The sequence below is a fragment of the Synchiropus splendidus genome, chromosome 3 (assembly GCF_027744825.2).
Source record: "Synchiropus splendidus isolate RoL2022-P1 chromosome 3, RoL_Sspl_1.0, whole genome shotgun sequence".
Taxonomy (NCBI): domain Eukaryota; kingdom Metazoa; phylum Chordata; class Actinopteri; order Syngnathiformes; family Callionymidae; genus Synchiropus; species Synchiropus splendidus.
In genome coordinates, this window is record NC_071336.1 from 26287118 (window position 1) to 26306776 (window position 19659).

The 19659-nt window shown below is 40.8% G+C and overlaps 1 protein-coding gene and 1 non-coding gene across 6 annotated transcripts in view; one reads left to right on the forward strand and one right to left on the reverse strand.

Moving 5' to 3' along the window:
• LOC128755422 (partitioning defective 3 homolog) overlaps positions 1-19659 on the reverse strand; it is a 336729-nt gene that overhangs the window by 300649 nt on the left and 16421 nt on the right. For all 5 annotated transcript variants that reach the window (XM_053858871.1, XM_053858873.1, XM_053858870.1 and 2 more), the window contains exon 2: positions 1758-1859. In XM_053858871.1, the coding sequence (XP_053714846.1) occupies positions 1758-1859 (102 nt within the window). The remainder of the gene's footprint in view (positions 1-1757; positions 1860-19659) is intronic.
• Positions 7748-7819, forward strand: trnaw-cca (transfer RNA tryptophan (anticodon CCA)). The gene has a single exon. It is a non-coding gene; the product is annotated as a tRNA-Trp (tRNA).

Consider the following 19659-nt stretch of genomic DNA (forward strand, 5'->3'; position numbering starts at 1 on the left):
TATCCAGAGTACCTCACCAAAGAGGCGACACGGAAGGATGTAAAGAAGATGTCACCTCAACCGTCTTCTCTCATGTGGATGTGGTTCTACTTTGAGTCCCTACCAAATGACACCTCACTGTATCTATAGAGTCCAGTCACCTTGTGGAGGGAACTCATTTATCTTCTTTCCTTCAAAACCCAAAGCTTGCAGCCAGCTTGGCTCATGCTTCAACACAACAGGCTGATAAAGAGTCCTCAGAGGAACTTGATCCACCTGTCAATCTTACGCTCCTTCGTCCACTCACTCCTGAGCAAGGCCCCAAGATACTTGAACTCTTCCACCCGGGGAAGGATCTCAACACACTCTAGCTTTGTCCGACTGTCTTGGATTTGTAGGAGCTGGTTTGATAAGAACCAGTGACCAAGGGTAGCTGAGGCCGAGTCCTCAATGGAAGTGGATCCGACTCATTACCAACAATGCGGACCAGACTCTGACAGCGCTCATGCAGGGACTGAATAGATCATGTTTTACCAGCTTTGGTACGAAATATTCCTATAGGATGAGCCGAGGAACACGTTCAAACACCTTTGCTAAGTCCACTAGTAAAGTAGTAAAGTAAATGTTGGGGGTATGACAAGTACTTGGTCCCACGGCCAACAAGGCTGAAACTTGGCAATACAGGAAAAGAGAGGGAACAAAACTAAACCAAAAGTCAAGCTGGAACACATCCCTGAAACAGTAATGCACAGAAACAACCAAAACATTTAGAATTAAACCAGAGTTTGAAATTATTGAGACGCGCAGTGCTGCCACTGACGGGTTAAAACCAACTGGTGGAGTGATCTGTGTTGCTGCCTGTAGGTGGATTATCGTAAAACCAGGAAACCAGGGCAGATTGAAGGATCTGGATAGACTGGAATTACTACAACTATACCAACTAGGAGCCAAACCTCCACACAAACACTGAGAGAGAGTGAGAGAGAGAGAGCGTGAGAGAGACGTGCGCAGACTCCTAGAACCTTTACAAATGTCAACAGAACATTACTACAGGGTGTGTGACACGTTCAACGCACGCACAAATACATCCTCAAATTGAACTCGACAACGCTGTAAACAAATATTTATGATTCATGTTATATCGCTTTGGTTTTATTTATTCCTATAGTCTAGTATAAATCAATCTGCATGGTGAGGCAGTGCGCTCGTATAACCACAAGGGGGCGCAAGGCGTGTCACCCAACATCAGCATTGACAAGTCAGTATAATGCATGTGAAATCAAAGAGCAGTGTAGAAAAGAATGAAGGTTTGACGCAGCAGCTGAAAGTTGTGGCTCTGGCTTTCATCCGGCTTCATGTGTTCCCGGGACACCCACTTCAACACCATGCTTCTCTCCACACACCCACAGTGGTGAAGACCCTGCATCACATTTCACTGGCTCCTAAGATATTAGACAGTCTGTGAAAGCTATGGTTATTCTGACACGCACTCTGTATCAATCATGTTTGAAACAAATACACAAAGAAGGGTTGCATTAAAGAAGCAGGTGCAGTCAGCACTTTTCCCACGAGAACCAAACTGTTGGTCATCACAGCCAAAGAGCTCTGAGGCCTTGTAATTTCAGGCTGGAAATGTCGCTGACACATTGGAAAAGATGGTCAGAAGTGAGTTGAGTTTGAAGTCGCAGTTTATTGTGAATGGTTTTTGATTGAAGCGACAGATGAAGTGTGACCTCAAATGACTACGGATAGTGCGAAACACAAAGTGACCAACTCACCCTGTCTTTGTCGTCCACCACATCAGACAGCACGTCATCCAGGTCCAGAATGCCTCCGTCACCATGCTCTAGGCGGTGGACCTGGACCCAGTAGCTGGGGTCCTGAGACACAGAAAAAAGAATTAGCTCTTTAACAAGATCCTCTTTATTTGTTGCGTAAAGACGATGGCATTTGTGTCTTTAAATCCATACAGCAGGTCAAAGGAATTCGGGATCTAATCTGAGGATAATAAAATGATCCATTCGGCTGGCATGAGTCGGCCATGAACTGGCATGATCTCAGTTAGGTCATATTTCAATATTTTCTCTCCGGTCATAAGCGCAGCATCAGTTTACGCCAATAAACTGATGCCGAACTATTTACACATCATTCTGGTGTCCATAACCATAACTGCAGAGCTGACACTAAAATCAGACTGACTTTGCAATTTGACCCAATATTATTCCCTTAATAGAATACATTAAAAAAAGAGGTTCATTTATGTAACTAGTACTTCTATTTTTAGGGACAACAAAGCTTTATGATGTGCTCAGTTGATAGAGAGACATGAAGCACACAAAACACAGTCTTGTTATAAAGCAACACAATGTTTTCCAAGTCTGCTTTAATAAAACCAACAAGACACAAACAAAAGAAGGTAGCCAGGCAGCACACAGGTTTGCCTTTCTTGCTGAACTTTAACACAGTTAGCAGTTGCTAGTGGGTCGGTAATTCTTCTGCTTTTTTTTCCTTTTAGTTTTTATGAAAATATCAGTGAAATATATGTAAATATGGCAGTGATGGGCTTATGAGGCGGCATGGAACCGTGTCCTTATTTTCAGAGTTCAGTTTCAATGAGAAGGTTGTTCAAATGCAAATATTTTGGAGCTGACAGTGCCATCTAGAGGGCTCTGAAAATGAAGACATTGTGTCATGAAGCCTCAGTAGCCCATCACTAAATGTCATTACCAAAATAAAGCAAAAATGAACCCCAAAATCCTGATAAATTTGTGTTAAGAACTTCAACCAAATAATCTGGCGACTTGTTTTGGCCACAACCTTCATGTAAGTCGTGACAATCCATACAGTTTCTCAGGATTGTTCAAGGTTGGGGTCAGGGGGGCAGCATCAAAGCAGAAGATAGTGACATCCACGAAAGCGTCTCCACAAGTCTTAGCAACTTCTTGATAAAGAGGAGCTGTGATACCTACTAGAAAAAAATGCTGGACGAAAGGGAAGCAAAAATTCGCAGAATATGTGAGATCTTTTCCGTGTATTTAATTGATTCAAAACCTCTATTTCCTGTTTACGTTTGGGGATTTTAGATTCCATACTCGGGTGATTCTCCAACTTTCCAATCCAACATTGGGTGACGTAACTCCCCCCCAGGACCATGCAGAAGAGCTGTCATATCACTTATCCATAATTTATTTTTCCAAAATTCTTTCAAATTTATTTTTATTTTTTTATTATTACTGGGGTTTTTTTTACAGTTCTTCTATTTTGCTACTTCTTCCTCTGGATTCTAACGCTTTGAGCACCGAAGCATGAAGACTGAGCTCGCCTGGAGAAGAAATAGGAGCAGCACATCTCCTCCTTCCCCCGTGCTTGGAAAGTATCCGACTTTTCTCTCCCAGGCTCTTGCTCTCCCGGGCTGAGCTGTCGTCAGGTCTGTGGTTGAATGCCTTCATGCTCGACCTTGCTGTACTGAAATCTCCACTGTGGTTCACCAAGTGCAATGATCCGAATCGAGGGGTTGACGAGAGCGTGGTGTTCGTCTTTGTTTTGAGGTTGATACCAAAGAACGCTCAGTAAGTTCAGTTATGTTATAATAATGTAATGTATTTCTCTCCCGCAGCATAACAAATACTTTTCACTGACATAGTGGGGAAAAACGGAGGGGAAAGAGTATAGAGGAAATGAACAAATAGTTCCCCTAAAATCTTCCCACCTTGCTTATATCTCTCTTATACAAGAGAGAATGAATTATTACAATAACTTTAATGCAGCAAAAGTTAAAAGTTGATACATTTTTTGACTTGTTAAACTACATTTCTGTTCAGATTATTTAAAATAAAAATTCATATCCTCATAATCTGTACCAGTCATATTGATCAAGCATGAATGTTCACCGTTGACTCACTCCAATGTACACAAAAATACTTAACTTGTTTTTCATTTCTACTACAACAAGAATGTTCCTCCACTGAGGCAAGGCAAATCTACAACCAGCAATTCCTAAGATTGGTGTTTGGCTCAAGTGATGTAAGAGCCTTACAGGTTTGGTTCCCAGCCAACACGAACCAAACACTGCGAATGTTGTATCCCTACATTCCCCCGCTGACAAGCAATGTGATGAGTTTTGTGTTGTGTCAGCTGAGCATGTTTTCTCCACCCGAATAAACAAAATTCTTCTGAAACCCCCCCAAAGCACAAGATCACTCAATTTTCTGCCAACTCCCACACTTTCTTTCCTGCTTTACCAGACCTGTCTTCCACCCAAATTTGGCGGAGAACTTCTAAATGATGTTCCCACTTCACATGATCAAAGCTCCCCAAACCATCTGCGCTTAATATTTTCCAGCTCGGACTGTTAAAACATTGCACTCTGAATCTTTAAACACTGCTGCTCGACAGCTGTTGAAAAAGCTATGTCATCTACCCACTGGTCAGGTAGCTGAAATATGTTTGCAATATCAGATGTGGCTACACCCTACGTCTTTCTTTTATATTACATACATATGACTGGTTTGTGCTCTGACCTCCTTATTGTGAGTTGAGCTGTTTGAATATCTATTAGTGTTACACGTTGGGAAAAAAAAAAAAAAAAAAAAGGAAAATTAGATCTTCACTTTTATCTTTGGCCTTCGAATCTGACCCTGAAGATAAAATTCTGGAGGACACACACAGTTCAACAAAGCATACGCATCAATGCCATTTGCTGGTTCAGGAATAACTTATTCATTCTCTCCTGGCAAAAGCCAGACAGACATCACAAAAAAACAGATTTTCTGCACATCTTGTCTAATGGAAGAAAATTCAAGGCAACTACTCGCACAAAATCGCATATTAGATTTGTCATGCTCAGTATTTTCCGAATTAATACTATTATAAACGCTAATGCCCTGAAGAAATAGCACAGATACAATCAGTGTCTTAAACAAACTAGTAGCTTTTTGCAAACTATGACGCAGGATCATGAATTAGTCATGCATTAGTAAGGCAATAACACTTGTTAATATCCATTGACTGTCCTACAATAGCTCAGATTAAGCTATTAAGATACAGTTGAGAATGAGAATGACTCGATTCAGACTAGCTTCATAAGAGAGAGGAAGTAACAAAGAGAAACCTTCCAACTACCTTTGGAGTGTGAAGAATTTATTTTGTTGTGGAAGAGTGCTTGCACAACCAATGAAACTATTGAAAACAATACCATACCATTCAATCTGAATATTTTGGTTTTCCGAGATTGTATTCAAATTGCCAGCTTTTTTAAGAATGTGGAATTAAAAATAAAAAATATATATATCCCAAAAGCTTGACATTTAACAAACAGCAAATGAAATTAAAATTGAAACTCATGGAAATACAAAGCAAGTTGCATATGAAAAGTCTACACTCCAAACATCTAGAAAGAGAGCACAGAACACTATAACTGCAAAGCAAATAAAACTCCACACTGCGACCAAGTCGACACTCATGTTACAAACCGGTCAGCTTGGCGGCTAATGCTCCAAACTGACTCTGTGTCTTCAAGAAAGTTGCCAAAAAAAAAGAAAAACAGTCAACTCACCTAGTTTAATAGATGTACTCAATTTTAGTATCACTCTATGAGAGCTCACTTTTGTTACAAGGTAGTGCACACACACGCGCACACGCGCAATATTTTGGACTGGCTCAGCTTCCGAACTCTCGTGGTCAAGGAAGGGAGGTGTATCCAAGAAACCGACAAGTTCAGACAAGTTCAATCTACAAGAAGCTTGACAGAGAACAATCGTGATTATCCTGAAATTGTCCATGATTATTAATTTAATTTAATTAAACGTTCCCCAAACATTGCTCGCCTGCTTGGGCAACACAAAACCATGAGACGAAAGTGGATCAGGTGCATGCTGTGGTGACGGATCGTGGTCAGCATATTAACTTGTTGAAGACTAGTCGACACAGTCACTCTGTTCTGCTCTATACTGACTACTATCCCGCATTTTGAGCAATGAAAAATGAAAAATCCAAGTATATAAAACGCTACAGACTCGTACGTAACCATCATATCTCAAAAAGTTGACTTGTTCGCGACAAGTTGACGGTCAATTCAACCCATAACTTACACTGTTCTGTTTTCTATTAACTATTAAACTTTTAGCGTAGACACTAGCTCAATGGCTTGTGAATCACGGCGTTGATCACCAGCAGTAAAACAAACGTAAATCAAAAGCTTCTTTCCATCTCATCCCCAATTAGTCCGCTTCAACACATATCTTAAAACTGATACTATCTACTCTCAAAGTCTCGAACAGTTTCAAATGACCTTGATTCTTTCATGTGATGTCCTTTCCGGAACAAGCCCTCCATTAATCATCCTCATACGCATCGTTGCGTTCCTCTGTCTAACAAAGCCCATGTGTAATCCACACAGCGGTGTACACAATCCCAACGTCTCGTATATCATCTTGTTGTCGGAAAAAGCCTTCTGAACTTGTCAAAACATGTGACAGTCAAGTCCAAACAATATCATGACCCGTAACTTGGGTTTTCTTCCCGAACTGGATCAGTGTTGGGTGTTAGTAACAGGAGCACAAAAACCAGCGGAATTACATGACCACACCGCAAGACTGTTCAGTGCAAAAATATACCACCAGAAAACAAAATATGGATGGCCGAATAAGTCGCAGGTGGAAAACATGAAGAGTTTTCCGATTATTTATGTTGTCCTAATTTTAAAAATTAATAAATAACTTCTATTCGAACAAGATTATTATTGGGAAGCACAGCAATGCAACAGACACTCGGTTTATTTCAGGAAAGAAATAAAAAAATGGGGCAACATGTCAAACTGAAAAGAACTGCGCTCCAAATTCTGAAAAAATTAATGTTTCAGGATTCAATATTTTATATTATTAGGGCACACCACTAGCCGAATGACACATTGAAGTAGAACTGACGACGAGGCTGTCATGATGAGTCACACTTGAAATATATGTCAAAAAATAAAGCAGAAAACACCACCAGGCAAAGAGAGTGTATTCGCATATGGGCCCTACGCGCTATTGTGAAGCTGTACTTCTAACATAAATAATTTGCAAGTAGAAAATCAAATGCAGGTTTCCGCATTAATTCAAACATATATTTGACATTATAGAAGAAAAAAACTTTCTTGCGCTGTGTATTTTTCAAAAAGGAACATGTATCATGTAGTGTTGAAGTCAAAGTGGCTTCAATAACCATGAGACCATCTAGTCACATCCAAAGCGCGGGCAGAGTATCTGGTGGGTTGACAGCCCTGGTAATCCCAGCAGTGTTGACACTGAGCAGATCTGCAGCTTAAGAGACTTGTATTTGGCAGATATGAGCAGATATGTTGTGGTCAGATTGCACGGCATGGACTTCCTACTCCAGTGACCTCCTTTGTGGGTGAGTGTGCTGTATTCATTTGTGGCTGCCACAGCGCCACCTTGGTCTCATCGAATCACTTTTTCCTCCTTCACAACAGACCGGTGGTTTGTTGTCACTCTTACTCAGGCGACATGAGCTCAGACAATCGCTCTCTTCAGCCTATTATCAGTCTCTTTGTGCCAGACTGGGTGTCCTGTTCCTGCCGCAGACCACACAACTGCAGCTGCCCTGCAGGAGGCTGGCAGCACTGTGACACAAAGTGTGTGTGAGGCAGCAGGAGCATGTGTCTGTGTGTGTTTTATGATTGCTGCGTGAGCAGCTTCAAGTGTGTCCGTTCCCACGGGAGCAGGAATTCAGGCTACACTGTCTTCTCGGATGTCCCCTCCTGCACTGGGACCTCGTGGCGCAACGGTAGCGCGTCTGACTCCAGATCAGAAGGTTGCGTGTTCAAATCACGTCGGGGTCAAAGCTTTTTAAAAGGGGAAGTGGGTTTTCAACTTGTGCAGGAATGCCAAACATTTGGATCTAATCCTATAAACACAGAGCAAACATCAGAGGGAAGACTCGCTCACCACAGTGAAGAGGAAACCCAACACGGTGAAAGTGTGCAGGACCTGATCACAGCGGAAAAGAGAGCCCCACCACACCACAATGCTCCCCTCATTGAGGAATTCACTTTATCCCTGCCTGGTACACGGACGTCTTTGCACCACGGTTTGAAATGTACTCTTCACAGGGACTGGCTCCCGACCACTGTGTCAGCACTCTGATGCTTTAGGCGTACGGTCGGGTGTTCACTATAATTACCTTCCACGGTTGCGTCACAGGATGTCTCTCATTTGATCCGCAGCTTTCAACTTCCTTGAGAGAGCGGTCCCAGCAGCGTTGTGGGAATGAGATATTGATGCAACTTTCAGCTCCTGCCAGATTGCGACACTCAAATGTGTGGTTGCTAAAATTACACACGAAAGGAAATGGATTTGGAAAAGGCTCAGGAGTGGCAACTGAGGTTAAAAAAAACTATATGCAGAACGGATGTTGAAAATACTCCGAAAAGTACTGACACCTACCAGACGTCATTTCATATCGAATCGACGCACGCAGTCCGGCATACAGCAACGCCAGCAACCAGACCTTCATGTCATTTATCCGACATGTTAGTAAAGCTCACGTTCAATATTCACCTTGCTGGATTAAACTGATCGCTGAGGTTTGTCTGGCCGGTTTCCCGCATGTTAGTTATTTTGAGATTAGCTGAGACTAGCGTACCGCTCTTGTCCATATTTACCTTGCTGCTCAGTGTTTTATTAGAATCAGAATCAACTTTATTATAAGGTCAGTGAGGATCCCACCAACTAGGAAAGTGGAACAACGTGCACTAATGAACAAAACATAACAATAATAATAATAATAATAATAATAATGCTCATTGCTGCTCAATGAATGTTGCTTGTTTTGTTATTAGCTGAGACTAACACACTACTCCAGTTCACGCTCACTTGCTGCATTTAACTTGCTGCTCAATGCATTCTGGTTGTTTTGTTATGTTGGTCTTTAGCCCACAAGCATGATCCAAACATCCTTTCTTCCTGTATATTAAAGATGCAGCCTGAACTACAGCGAAGTTCAGCCGAAACTAAACATAAGACGTTACAGCAAACTGTGCCTACTAGGGTTTGAAAAACAAAAAAAGTAATGATCACGCGAATGATTCCGAAACTCCTGAAGATTTGGGTGAATTATTCCACATTCCACATGCGAGTGAAAACATGATTGCCTGGTTTTTGAGCATTCTGTTTTTCTTTGTCAATTTAACTATTTTATATCATTCATCCTTTATCAGTATGAAATGTATTTTCTGCTTTTTTGACAATATGTTGTTTTTTTCATTCCTTTATCCTTTTTTATCCACTGAAAATGGTATTTAACGTCTTCCTGGGTATCGATATCAAGTTTGCCATTTTAGTATCGTGACAACTAGGGATGGTTATCGCAGGTATTGCATTGGCTTGGTCTCGGTTCCGATCCCAGCCAATACATATGCCCAAATACCTTCAGTTTCACTTTGCGTGACAAACTGATTTGTTTGGTTTTTGTTTTGTTAGGTTAATAATTTCTTGACTTTGCCGATGTCGCACTTCTATTTAAGCCGTAACTTCTGTGGTGCAGTGTTGTCAGACGTGAGTATTAAGCAGTTCACATCCATAAACATTCTTAACAACGTTTTTTAGTTGTTAACATGAGATTAAAAATCAAATCGAGAAGACTTCGGAGGTGCACACGTTCACGTCAGTACTTCTATTTGTAAAGGAAACGCAAGAGAATGTGAACATGCTTGAAATGACTGAAGTTTCAGAAGCCTGCCCTGCTTACACCCAGGATTAGCCTTTGACCCGTGACCTTGTAGGAGTTAAGACCCCTGTGTCAATTGCCAGAAGTTCAAACTCTCACCACCCACTGCTGGAGTTTGTGCTCGGCAGTCCAATAAAGCTGTGATATATGGAATGCCAGCCATTTTTTCCAGTCAACAGCCTCTGCCTGCTATCACTGAGACACTAACAGGCTTCTACACATGAAGACAAAACTGGAGCATTAGATAAGGAGCTGAAACACAGTCCCATCAGAAAAAATATCCACTGTATATTGTTATGACACTGAGATGACAACAGACAGCTCATTCTGACAAAGGAATTTGGTGTGAGATTGTGTGGGATCACTTCAAAGGTTGCTTGACCTCAGTCAGCCTTCAGGATCGCAAACAGCCCATAAACATTGTGGACTCACGTCATACAAAGCCTGTAGTTTTTTGGCAACAGCTCCCAGAGGAGGGGAACGCGACAATTCATCAAGCGCTAAGCATTGCTTGTTTACTAAAGCTCCCATTTGGCCTGACAGCAGCAGAAGACAAATGGATGATTCATGGGTGTAACTAAGAAGCCTCGGGACAAAAAGGGCTTTTGCATCTCCGGATTCTCCCTGTGAGTCTACAGTATACATGTACTTAGACAAGGGATACATGGCCAGATAATAAGAGGCAGAAGGGGAAGTCATATTCCTCAGAGACAAAGTCACCTCCAGCCAGTGTCTGTGCATTATTAATGAGTTGCCTTCACTGAACAACCACAACCTGCAGACACTGAAACACGAGCCCTCTCTACACTCAACAGCACACATTTATTACAGAGGAACACCCCCACGGATGACGGAGGGGCAGAAATAGAACTGAACTTTCCATAAACGCTTTTAAATATCGGTCACTGTGATTAGCTACGGGGCAAAGGACAGCATCCAAATGCATCCATAAAACCTAACAACATTGTTTGTGGGATATAAAAGGCATGTACTCCGCCCCGGAGACAAAGAAGAGAGTGAAACTGAAATCTCAGTCGCGAGGATTGGACCTGAATAAAACCTCTTTCATTTCAGTCTTTTTTTTTCTTCTTTATTTTATGATACTCTCTCCAGGTTTCATGAAAATTACTTTTCATGTCTTGGTCCTTTTGGATTCAAAGCCATTGAACTAAGTCTTTGTTCTACATGCAGTAACTGTCTAATGTCTATGACTATCCATTAATACTCACCAAAGAATGGAAAGTGAAAGAGTGGCAATACTTGGCATGTCTTTAATTTACATAGAACCTCGCCCCTCGATAACTTCTGATCTTAGGTTTCAATAGTGAAACAGTATCGTTCCCCTTACTCAGATAACATGGTGCTCCCATGTATCAATGTACACACTTGCTAAAATTACAGGAACGATATAGAGCAGGAACGAATACTTGACAGCGTCAACATGATAAAACTAACCCTCATTGTACAGTTCACTTGTGAATGTTACATTAAACTTTGGACTGAACATACTTTCAGTCACCATCTCTACAAGTGGAAATGTAATACGTCCGACAGAACACTGTATTTAAAACACGTCGCAGCACAAGTGAAAGCAGACACAATGATTTCACGGGCTATTTTAAGCATGGAACACCAGTTTGAGCAAAACATCATTTGCTTTATTCCAAGAAGTCATTTGGATAAATAAACACCTTAATCCAAAAATTCCTTCAGGGATCATTAGGCTGTGTCTGTTGTTTATTTTTTAACAGTTAAGGCGGCATCACACCCCTCCAGCTCTTCTTGCTGTTGCCAACCTTGGAAGATGGAAGTCATTTCGTCGTGTACAACTTTCATAATAAAACCAAGTCTCTGTCAGAAGACAGGGCTCAAGACTGGGAGAAACAAACTCCCCACATCACTTCAGTGATGCTCATTTGTTCTGTCGGTCAGCTTGACTCTTCGGTATCTCAGCACACACATATCCAGGCAGACATACACAGACAACCCAGTGAGGTGCCACTTCCTGAGTGCTGCAGACTCTAATGTTGCCGATGACATCACAATTTTCACTTAGGTTGGCTTCCATAGTTGACTTCACACAGTGAGGTAACTGCAGGAGTAACTTGTTTGACTTGGACTGGTGTACGGCTACACACCCGGGGTCAGAACTGCAGGTTCAGTTTGGTCAATTGAAAAACGCTCATGTATAAATACAGGGTTGTGTAGCCAAAGTAAAAGCTTTCACGCTCAAGATAAATTGCCAAGAGGAAAATAATCCATTTAACAGTCCTTAAATAAACCTACTGAAAGATCTGTTTGCTCAAAGTTAGCTTCATATAACCATGTGAGGAGGGAACTCAAAAGCCAAGCGTCCCTGGGGGAGTTCACAAAGAGTCTATCTGTCATTTCTAATTGCCTAGGAGAAGAACACAGGAGAAACAGAAGGTGAGTGTCGTGTTTCTAATATGGACATTTTAGTCGGAGATCCCTGAGGGACGAAAGGAGGTTCACCATTCATGCCATCTGCTCCGGGACAGACCAAAAATAGAAAGTGTCAGGGAAGCCTTTGTGATTTAATAGGATGAAATTAAAATATCATATTTATTTTATATGAGACGGAAATGAAAAAAGGCAAAAAAAATGTATATTTCTGAATGTTTACAAACCTCACAAGCTTACGTATCAGTACTTCAGATATTGTTTTTTCGCCCATTCAACCCGTTGCTGTTTTAAAACTAAATGAGCAAGAAACTCTTTTAATATTAGAATTCATATTGAATGGATGACATCATGCACTCAGTTTCATGGCATGTTTTTTTTTTTTTTTTTTTTTTAATTAAAACCGCAGTCTGCTCTTCCTGTTCATGACAACTATAAGCGTTTCATGGGCCAGGACTGAATCCATGAAATTCAAGTCAGTGAGCTATTGCTTAATTCGGCTATTTATTCTGGATCACTGACCCAGTGATGACATAATAATGAAAGTGCAGACCGCTGCCAGTAAAATTCCAAAATAACAGATTCATTTGATTAATATACATGACTTTTGGACAGGCAATATTTGGAAGATTAAAATACCAAGAGCAAATGGTTATCTAAAAAGTCAAGAGGGATCAGTGAAACACACACTGTGGATGTGGGTCACTGACAGGTCACTGTGTGTTTAAGCACTTATCTGCATCAGTGTTGTGAAGACTTGACATCCTTTCATTTCTACGTGGGTCTCCGACGATTTGTGTAGCCAATTTCAAGACAAGTGTAAATCCCAACATATGCTCAGCAGACTTGAATATCCCCGGAGTCTAAGGGCAGCAGGCACGAGGGTGTGGTCGCCTCTCACAAGTCAAGACGGTGTACCACACTGGTCACATCTGCACAGGACAAAATTATCACCAATGCCCAGTCAAGGGTTGCCTAAACTGCCACGCCTGCAGGCACTACATCTCTCATTACAGGCAAGATTTAAGCCACCTGGCTGCAGGCACAAAAGCGCACGTGATCTCAGAGTGTGAGTGTGAGTGTGTGCGTGCGTGTGCTTCGAATCTGGCATGACTGGGCACAGCCTGTTCCAGCACCAAATATTTCCACCCTGATATTAACCAGAAACAGCTGCGTGAACCAAAAAAAAGAATATTATCTCACATTTTGCAGGTGAAAAGCCTCTTAAATCAAACTATGCCTGACAAACAAACAGACAGAAGGAGGTTACTTATAAATATATTTAATTTGCAACACATAAATACGAGAATGCACCCGACATTTGAATTATTTAAAGGGCCACCAACATCAACCAATGAATAAATATGAAGAAGAAATACTGGGTTTTCATTCCATGTATACAAAAAAAAAATCTATAGAATTTTGTTGCACTTCAAGAAAATACATAGTGATTCTGACTTGGGCCAAATATATATATATAATAATGAGGAATGTGTCAACCTTTTTTGAGGAAGAAGAGCAAGTTCATGTAAACCAAGGACTTATTTCTATTCAAACCACGTTGTTATGGAAGCAACGACTGAGAATAATGTGAGAGGACGAAGTGTCTGAACAGATCAGAGACAGACTGACAACAACACTGAAAAATAATGTAAATGTAGTGTAAAACTCTCGTAAGAAGGGTCAATAGAACAAAGTAAACAGTGGGACCTACTCTGTCTTTTACCAGCGAGTAATGACCCCTCCTCAATAAAGTTTTTTGATAGCTTCTGTGCGTTGTTTTGATAGATTGGCATCATCACTTGCCATTTGTTTCAGTTCTATCGGTTTCAATTCCCGTTTGAGGCAAACTTTCAGGGCAAAACAATCCTGCAAAGGAGCGAAACGCCGGTAGTTGCCACTCGTCCCTCATTCTTGAAACTTGATTCATCTATTTCTCATGATGTTCATCTTTTGGTGAGAAGAACAAAAATGCATTCTAATGGTGTCCCTACAGGATTTAAGGCTCATTTCATACTGCATATTTCTGCATTGTTTCAGTGGCATTGTTTAGGCCTATCATTTTCATATGACAGTGAATAAATAAGATTGATTATACATGCAAAACACTAGGTCATGTACATGAGTAGGTCACCACAAACAATCCTGTAAATCCTGGACACACTCTCCGCAGACAATCTGGATGACCGCAAAGCGCGCTGAGGTTCCACTTTAACCAGGACAAAACTGTGGCATCTGACTGAAACCTGTCAATCATTGACATGTGACCCGCCCCCCCCATTGAGGTCAGCATGCGCCGGATGCAAACAATCTTGGCAAACAAGAGAATGAATGAATGTTTCATTCTCCTCTTTAACACTTACTTGACATCAAACTATTTCTTAGTATTATATTACACACACACACACACACACACACATATCTGTAACATCTGCATATATAAACTCATGAATAACAATCACAATTATTATACATTATTATACATTATTATATAATTATTGTTGATCAAAAATAATGGCGATTACAATTTCTGCCATAATCGTGCGGACCTACAGGACGGCAACGCTTCGACACAAAAGATAAAACCCACATCAGGTTCCTCGTCTGCAGACGTGATCTCTGTTTAATGATTGTCTCTGACAGTTTTTATAACCAGCATAACAATTGATAAGAGAAGCACAGACCGCAGGTCCTCGTTTTAATTTGCATTTAAGTCACTCATCGTTCTTTATTGACAGAGGTTATTGTAGATTTAGACCACAGAAGTGTAGCTCACTGCAAAGGTTATGAGTCTGGCTGGTAATATGATGAGGAACAACAACGACAGGGACATGAGGTTCAGGCAGTAGCACTCCGTTGCAGTCTGCTGTTAACCATACTGCGGTGAAATCTAGAAATAAAAAAATGTACCTACAATCCTGAAGCACTTTCCAGGTTGACATTCATTCAGTTTATGGTCTTATGTTCTCTGCGCTTGTTGCTCAGGTTATTCTGGTTGTTATTGTGAGTGTGCGTGAAGGTACAACAATACATTATAGGTCAAGTCAGTGGAGTTACTGTGTGAGCTCGGTCACATGATTCAGCCCATTGTTTAGTACCTAGTACACATAGGTACTGAAGAAAGTCACTAGGACATCACTAGAAAACCTGAATGAAACACAATGACTTTCCTTAGTGTTTTATGGAATGGACCAGTCTCATTAAGGTCAAGTGGACACACACTGTTAAGGTCAAATGTCCAGTCAAACAAGACACACCATCTCTTCACATCTAACTAAGCCACTGCCTGGCGACAGAATGACAAACCCGAAAGACTGTCACATGCACGCAGTAAAGAGAAACAAAGTCCAGATGTGAACTTGTGTTTAGAATGCGCACAGTGTTTCTATAAATGCTGTGTTTACATCTTGAAATAACCGTTAAATGCCTGCAAAAGTAGTGAACATATGTGACATTTTTAGCTCTTTCTGCTGAGAGATTGTTTTGACATAATCCTGTAGGAAACATCTATTTTTACAGAGGAATGTCAGCCGAGCTGCTTGTTACATGGCACGGCGAGCTAAGGACACTGGAGGAGAAAATAGGCTGCCACGGAAGGATGCAGTGGCAGAGTCAGAAAGTGAGAATCTGATGCAGTAAAATTTGAATATATTCAACTAAAGTATGTTATTTAAACATGACCTTTCACCATTGTGTACTGCAAGTATAAACTCAGAGTTTCATTCCTCAATGTATCAATGGTAAAACGTACATGAACTTTACTGTACACGTCACATAAACCTCACAGAACACGTCCATGTTACAGATCTGGATCTACATTGCATTCATTGAAAGTCACATATTTTCATACAAATCTCAACTCTATGGATCAAAAAAAATCACCTGACAAGGAGTTGGTTTGAGCCATATGTGTGTATATTATAGCTTGGTATGAAATTAGATTTCCCAAATTGATTCGATTTCAATTACCAAGTCAAATTTCATTTCGATTTGATTCAGCATATTTCAGTCACACCCCAATTTTTGCTTGAAATTGGAGATTATCCAAGAACTACAGTGGAAGAACACTTTTATTTGTTAATTTATGTTCCTCCGCCTAAAATATACATGTTTACATGCTGATTCAAACTACTACAGACAGTAGAAAAGACACATAAATCGTCGATTTGACATGTTCATGACTCAGTGTGAAAATCCATTCAGATCAATTCAGATCAATAGACTGAATTTTAAACCAAGCCCTCATGTATGTCTCAGTCACCTCTCTAGTAGAAATACTGTCTCCAGGAGAAAATAGAAAGAGGTGAAGTTCTCTCCAACTAACTTGCCATACTTCCTTCTGGTGTGTTTTCATGGCAATATTGTGACTGCAGTATGTTAACAGCATAGTAGCATTAGTCCATCACAAATTCATAGCCAACCCATTTGGCCTGAAAACCTCCACATGGACTCACTGACAGTCTGAGAGATTCAACATGAAAGGCGCCGTAATCGCTCCAACTGAACTTTAAACAAACTCAGGCTAAAGCGCCTGGACTACAGAGAGCAGCCACTGTTACGTACGTAGCGTTTTGTCAAGAAAAGATCGGCCTTTTGGACCTTTCCTTTTGAGTTCGGTAATTTGTCCAAAATGTTCAGCAATGGTGTTATGCAAATCTGACACCAGATCAAACGGCTGCTCACTCCAAGAAGCTGCAGTCGGTCCAGAGAACGGATGTGTGCGCTGATCAAAGCTTCACAGCAGGCGTTCCACTTGACTAAGCTTCTTCTCGGATTTGAGTGGATACTTATTTGTGAGATTTTGATAATATTAATCCATGCCTATGTGACCGTGTGTTATTTAATGTTGGGTTTAAATGTAAAACAAAAAAGCATAAAAAGTTACAGTGCAAACAAACAACCCTCTGGCAACCCTCAATAGGTCACAATGTAACATCTCCTTTAAAATATGTTGCAAAATCTGAATACAGTGATACTTTGAATATATTCCAGGAATCACTACCTGCAAATACTATTAATATAGTTTATTTTCACAGAATTGAAGCCTAAAAAAAACTCTCATGGAAACCTTTCCTTATGTACAATTTACCATCTCTGCGACAGGAAGCTTCGTGACATTTACATTCAAAGAAAAGACCCTTAACCAACAACATTTGTCACGCTACTTGCCCCGAAGTGGTCGAGAGACTTCCCCCTACCACACCAAGTTGCATTAAAAAAGTAGTTCACACTGCTGGTGGGTGGGTCAGCGAGTAGGAAGTCAAGCCCTGTAGCCCTTTATCAGTGGTGAAAGTACATAACCAGCAAAAAATGGATTTGGATGCTGCTGTCCACGGATCCATCAGATCCCTCAGAGGCGCCATCAGCTCGCAGAGCTATTGGCTTCTCTTCCATTTCATTGGTTCTTCTTGTTGGCGAAATTCAGGTTTTTCTACTTTAAGCGTTCTGAGCGACAGTTGCCTGAAATGTCTCATTTGAAACCAGCTGAATATGGAACATTGTCGGCCCATTCACGTTTGTAACAGGTCCATTCTATATTGATTTAGTATGTTAAACAGTCGCTTTCCTCATATAGTTGGGAACGCACATTGTCGAACAGTCATCTCTAGCGGGCCACAGAAATAAGGATTTTCAAAATGTAAATTTTTGTTTGTGTATTTTTTTACCAGAGGAATCCAGATAGAAAAAAGGTTTTAAAAAACCTTAAATCTAAATCCCATTCTCTGTCTGGTCACTTCTTCTTTGGCTCAGTTCAGGTCCATGTCACAGTGCGGGTCTGTGCGACCGGTTCTCACCATACACATAAAGATTTTGTTTGTAATACCGAACAGATTTAGCATTTACGATCGAACGACGGATTTACACGCCCCAGCACATCACATACTCTTATAAGAGTTATGATAATCGAGGGTTGACCATCCTTTCACAGGAAGGAGCCAATAAGTTAAAATAGGTTGGTGAATGGAACAATGTTTAGACATTTCTTTACAATATGTCCTTTACACACACCAGCTCCAGACATAGTTCCCTAACACTTATAGTTATATTCACAACCTCCATCTATCAAGCACTTCTGGTTTAAAACCTCAAGTAGTCACAGCATGACAGCACTGGCTGGTATTTCCATATAAGCTTGAATAACCACACCATTCCTGTTCCAATGGGAAAAACATGCCCTCAATTCCATAGTGTGCGAAAGAAAGGGAATTCCCAAACCACTGGAGCAAGATGACTCTTCCTGTATTTCTTCAGATTCAAACAACCTCGCCATGTATTATATCAGTCAAAGTACCAAATAATGGGTTGGATAAAAGAACACTGCTCAAGGTGCACGGAAAGAAAGGAAAAGAAGAACGGTGAAGTGCATAACCAGTGCTCAGATGGTTTTCATTATCAAACGATGGGATTTTGCTGAAGACAGAGTGCTGTTTTCTCAGTCTGCCATTTTCTCCAGACACAGCTTTTGGTGTCTCTTTCGTTTAGACACAAGTGTATTAGTTAGACAATAGGTTTTAGATAAGAACTAGACTGGTTTGTCTTGTGAATGTGTTGTGAATGCTGAAGACCCAACACAAAGCCTGAGATGAAACATCCACTGTCCTAACTTCCTTCTCTGGATCATCCTCATTTAAAGAGGTCAAGATTACTGCTGGGTCATCTGAGAGCAGAAACAGTAAAACAGTGACAGATCATGTGAAGATGATATAAGCCTTGCAGAACTTTGTAACATAATTCCCATAATTATGACAAAAGCAGCATGAGATTAGCATGTAATTACTGTACAACTCAGAACATCGCCGACCTGACTCTATGAGCAAAGGTGAACTTTATGACTGCAGATGTAGATGGGAGAAGAAAAACACTGGTGGAACAGTAGTCAAGAGAAAATGAAAGGTGGTGTGAAGAAAAATGTGGCGTAAAAAGGGAAAACCTAGAGGAGAGAGGCTTTTACAAGTGAATTAAAGAGATGTCTGAGGACCTCAGGCTGAGCCGACGGATAAAATATAATGAGCACAGGGTTGATCACACAGAGAATTAGCCACAGTTGTGCCGGGTAGAAGAGGAATTCCTAAACACGCAACCCAGCTATTCTTAGCACCAGAGCGCCGTAGATCATTCTCTAAGACAGACTAATGTGAGGCAAGGAGCAACAAGTAGTTACTTAGTTTATCCTGTTGACTCTGACCTGGAATCTTTGTTATATGACAACATGCTATTAGAATCACAAGACAAAACTGCAATTAACTCAAACAATGAAATGTTTTCCCCAACAAAGCCTTTATTTTTGTCTATTGGACCTGTGTGGCATCTGTCCCGCTCTCACCTCATACCAGTCTAAAGACACTTAAACGTACCGACTCCTTTCCTTTATTTCCACACCCTGTATCAAACTGTAAAATATGTTTTTCTCCATCTTTTATTGAATCGCAACTAGAGCCACACTTTGTGAACACAATTTCAAAATGTGATGATCTGAAATGGGTAGAGAAGTGTCAAGAGTCATGTGTCCGAAAGCAACAACAAACCACAAAA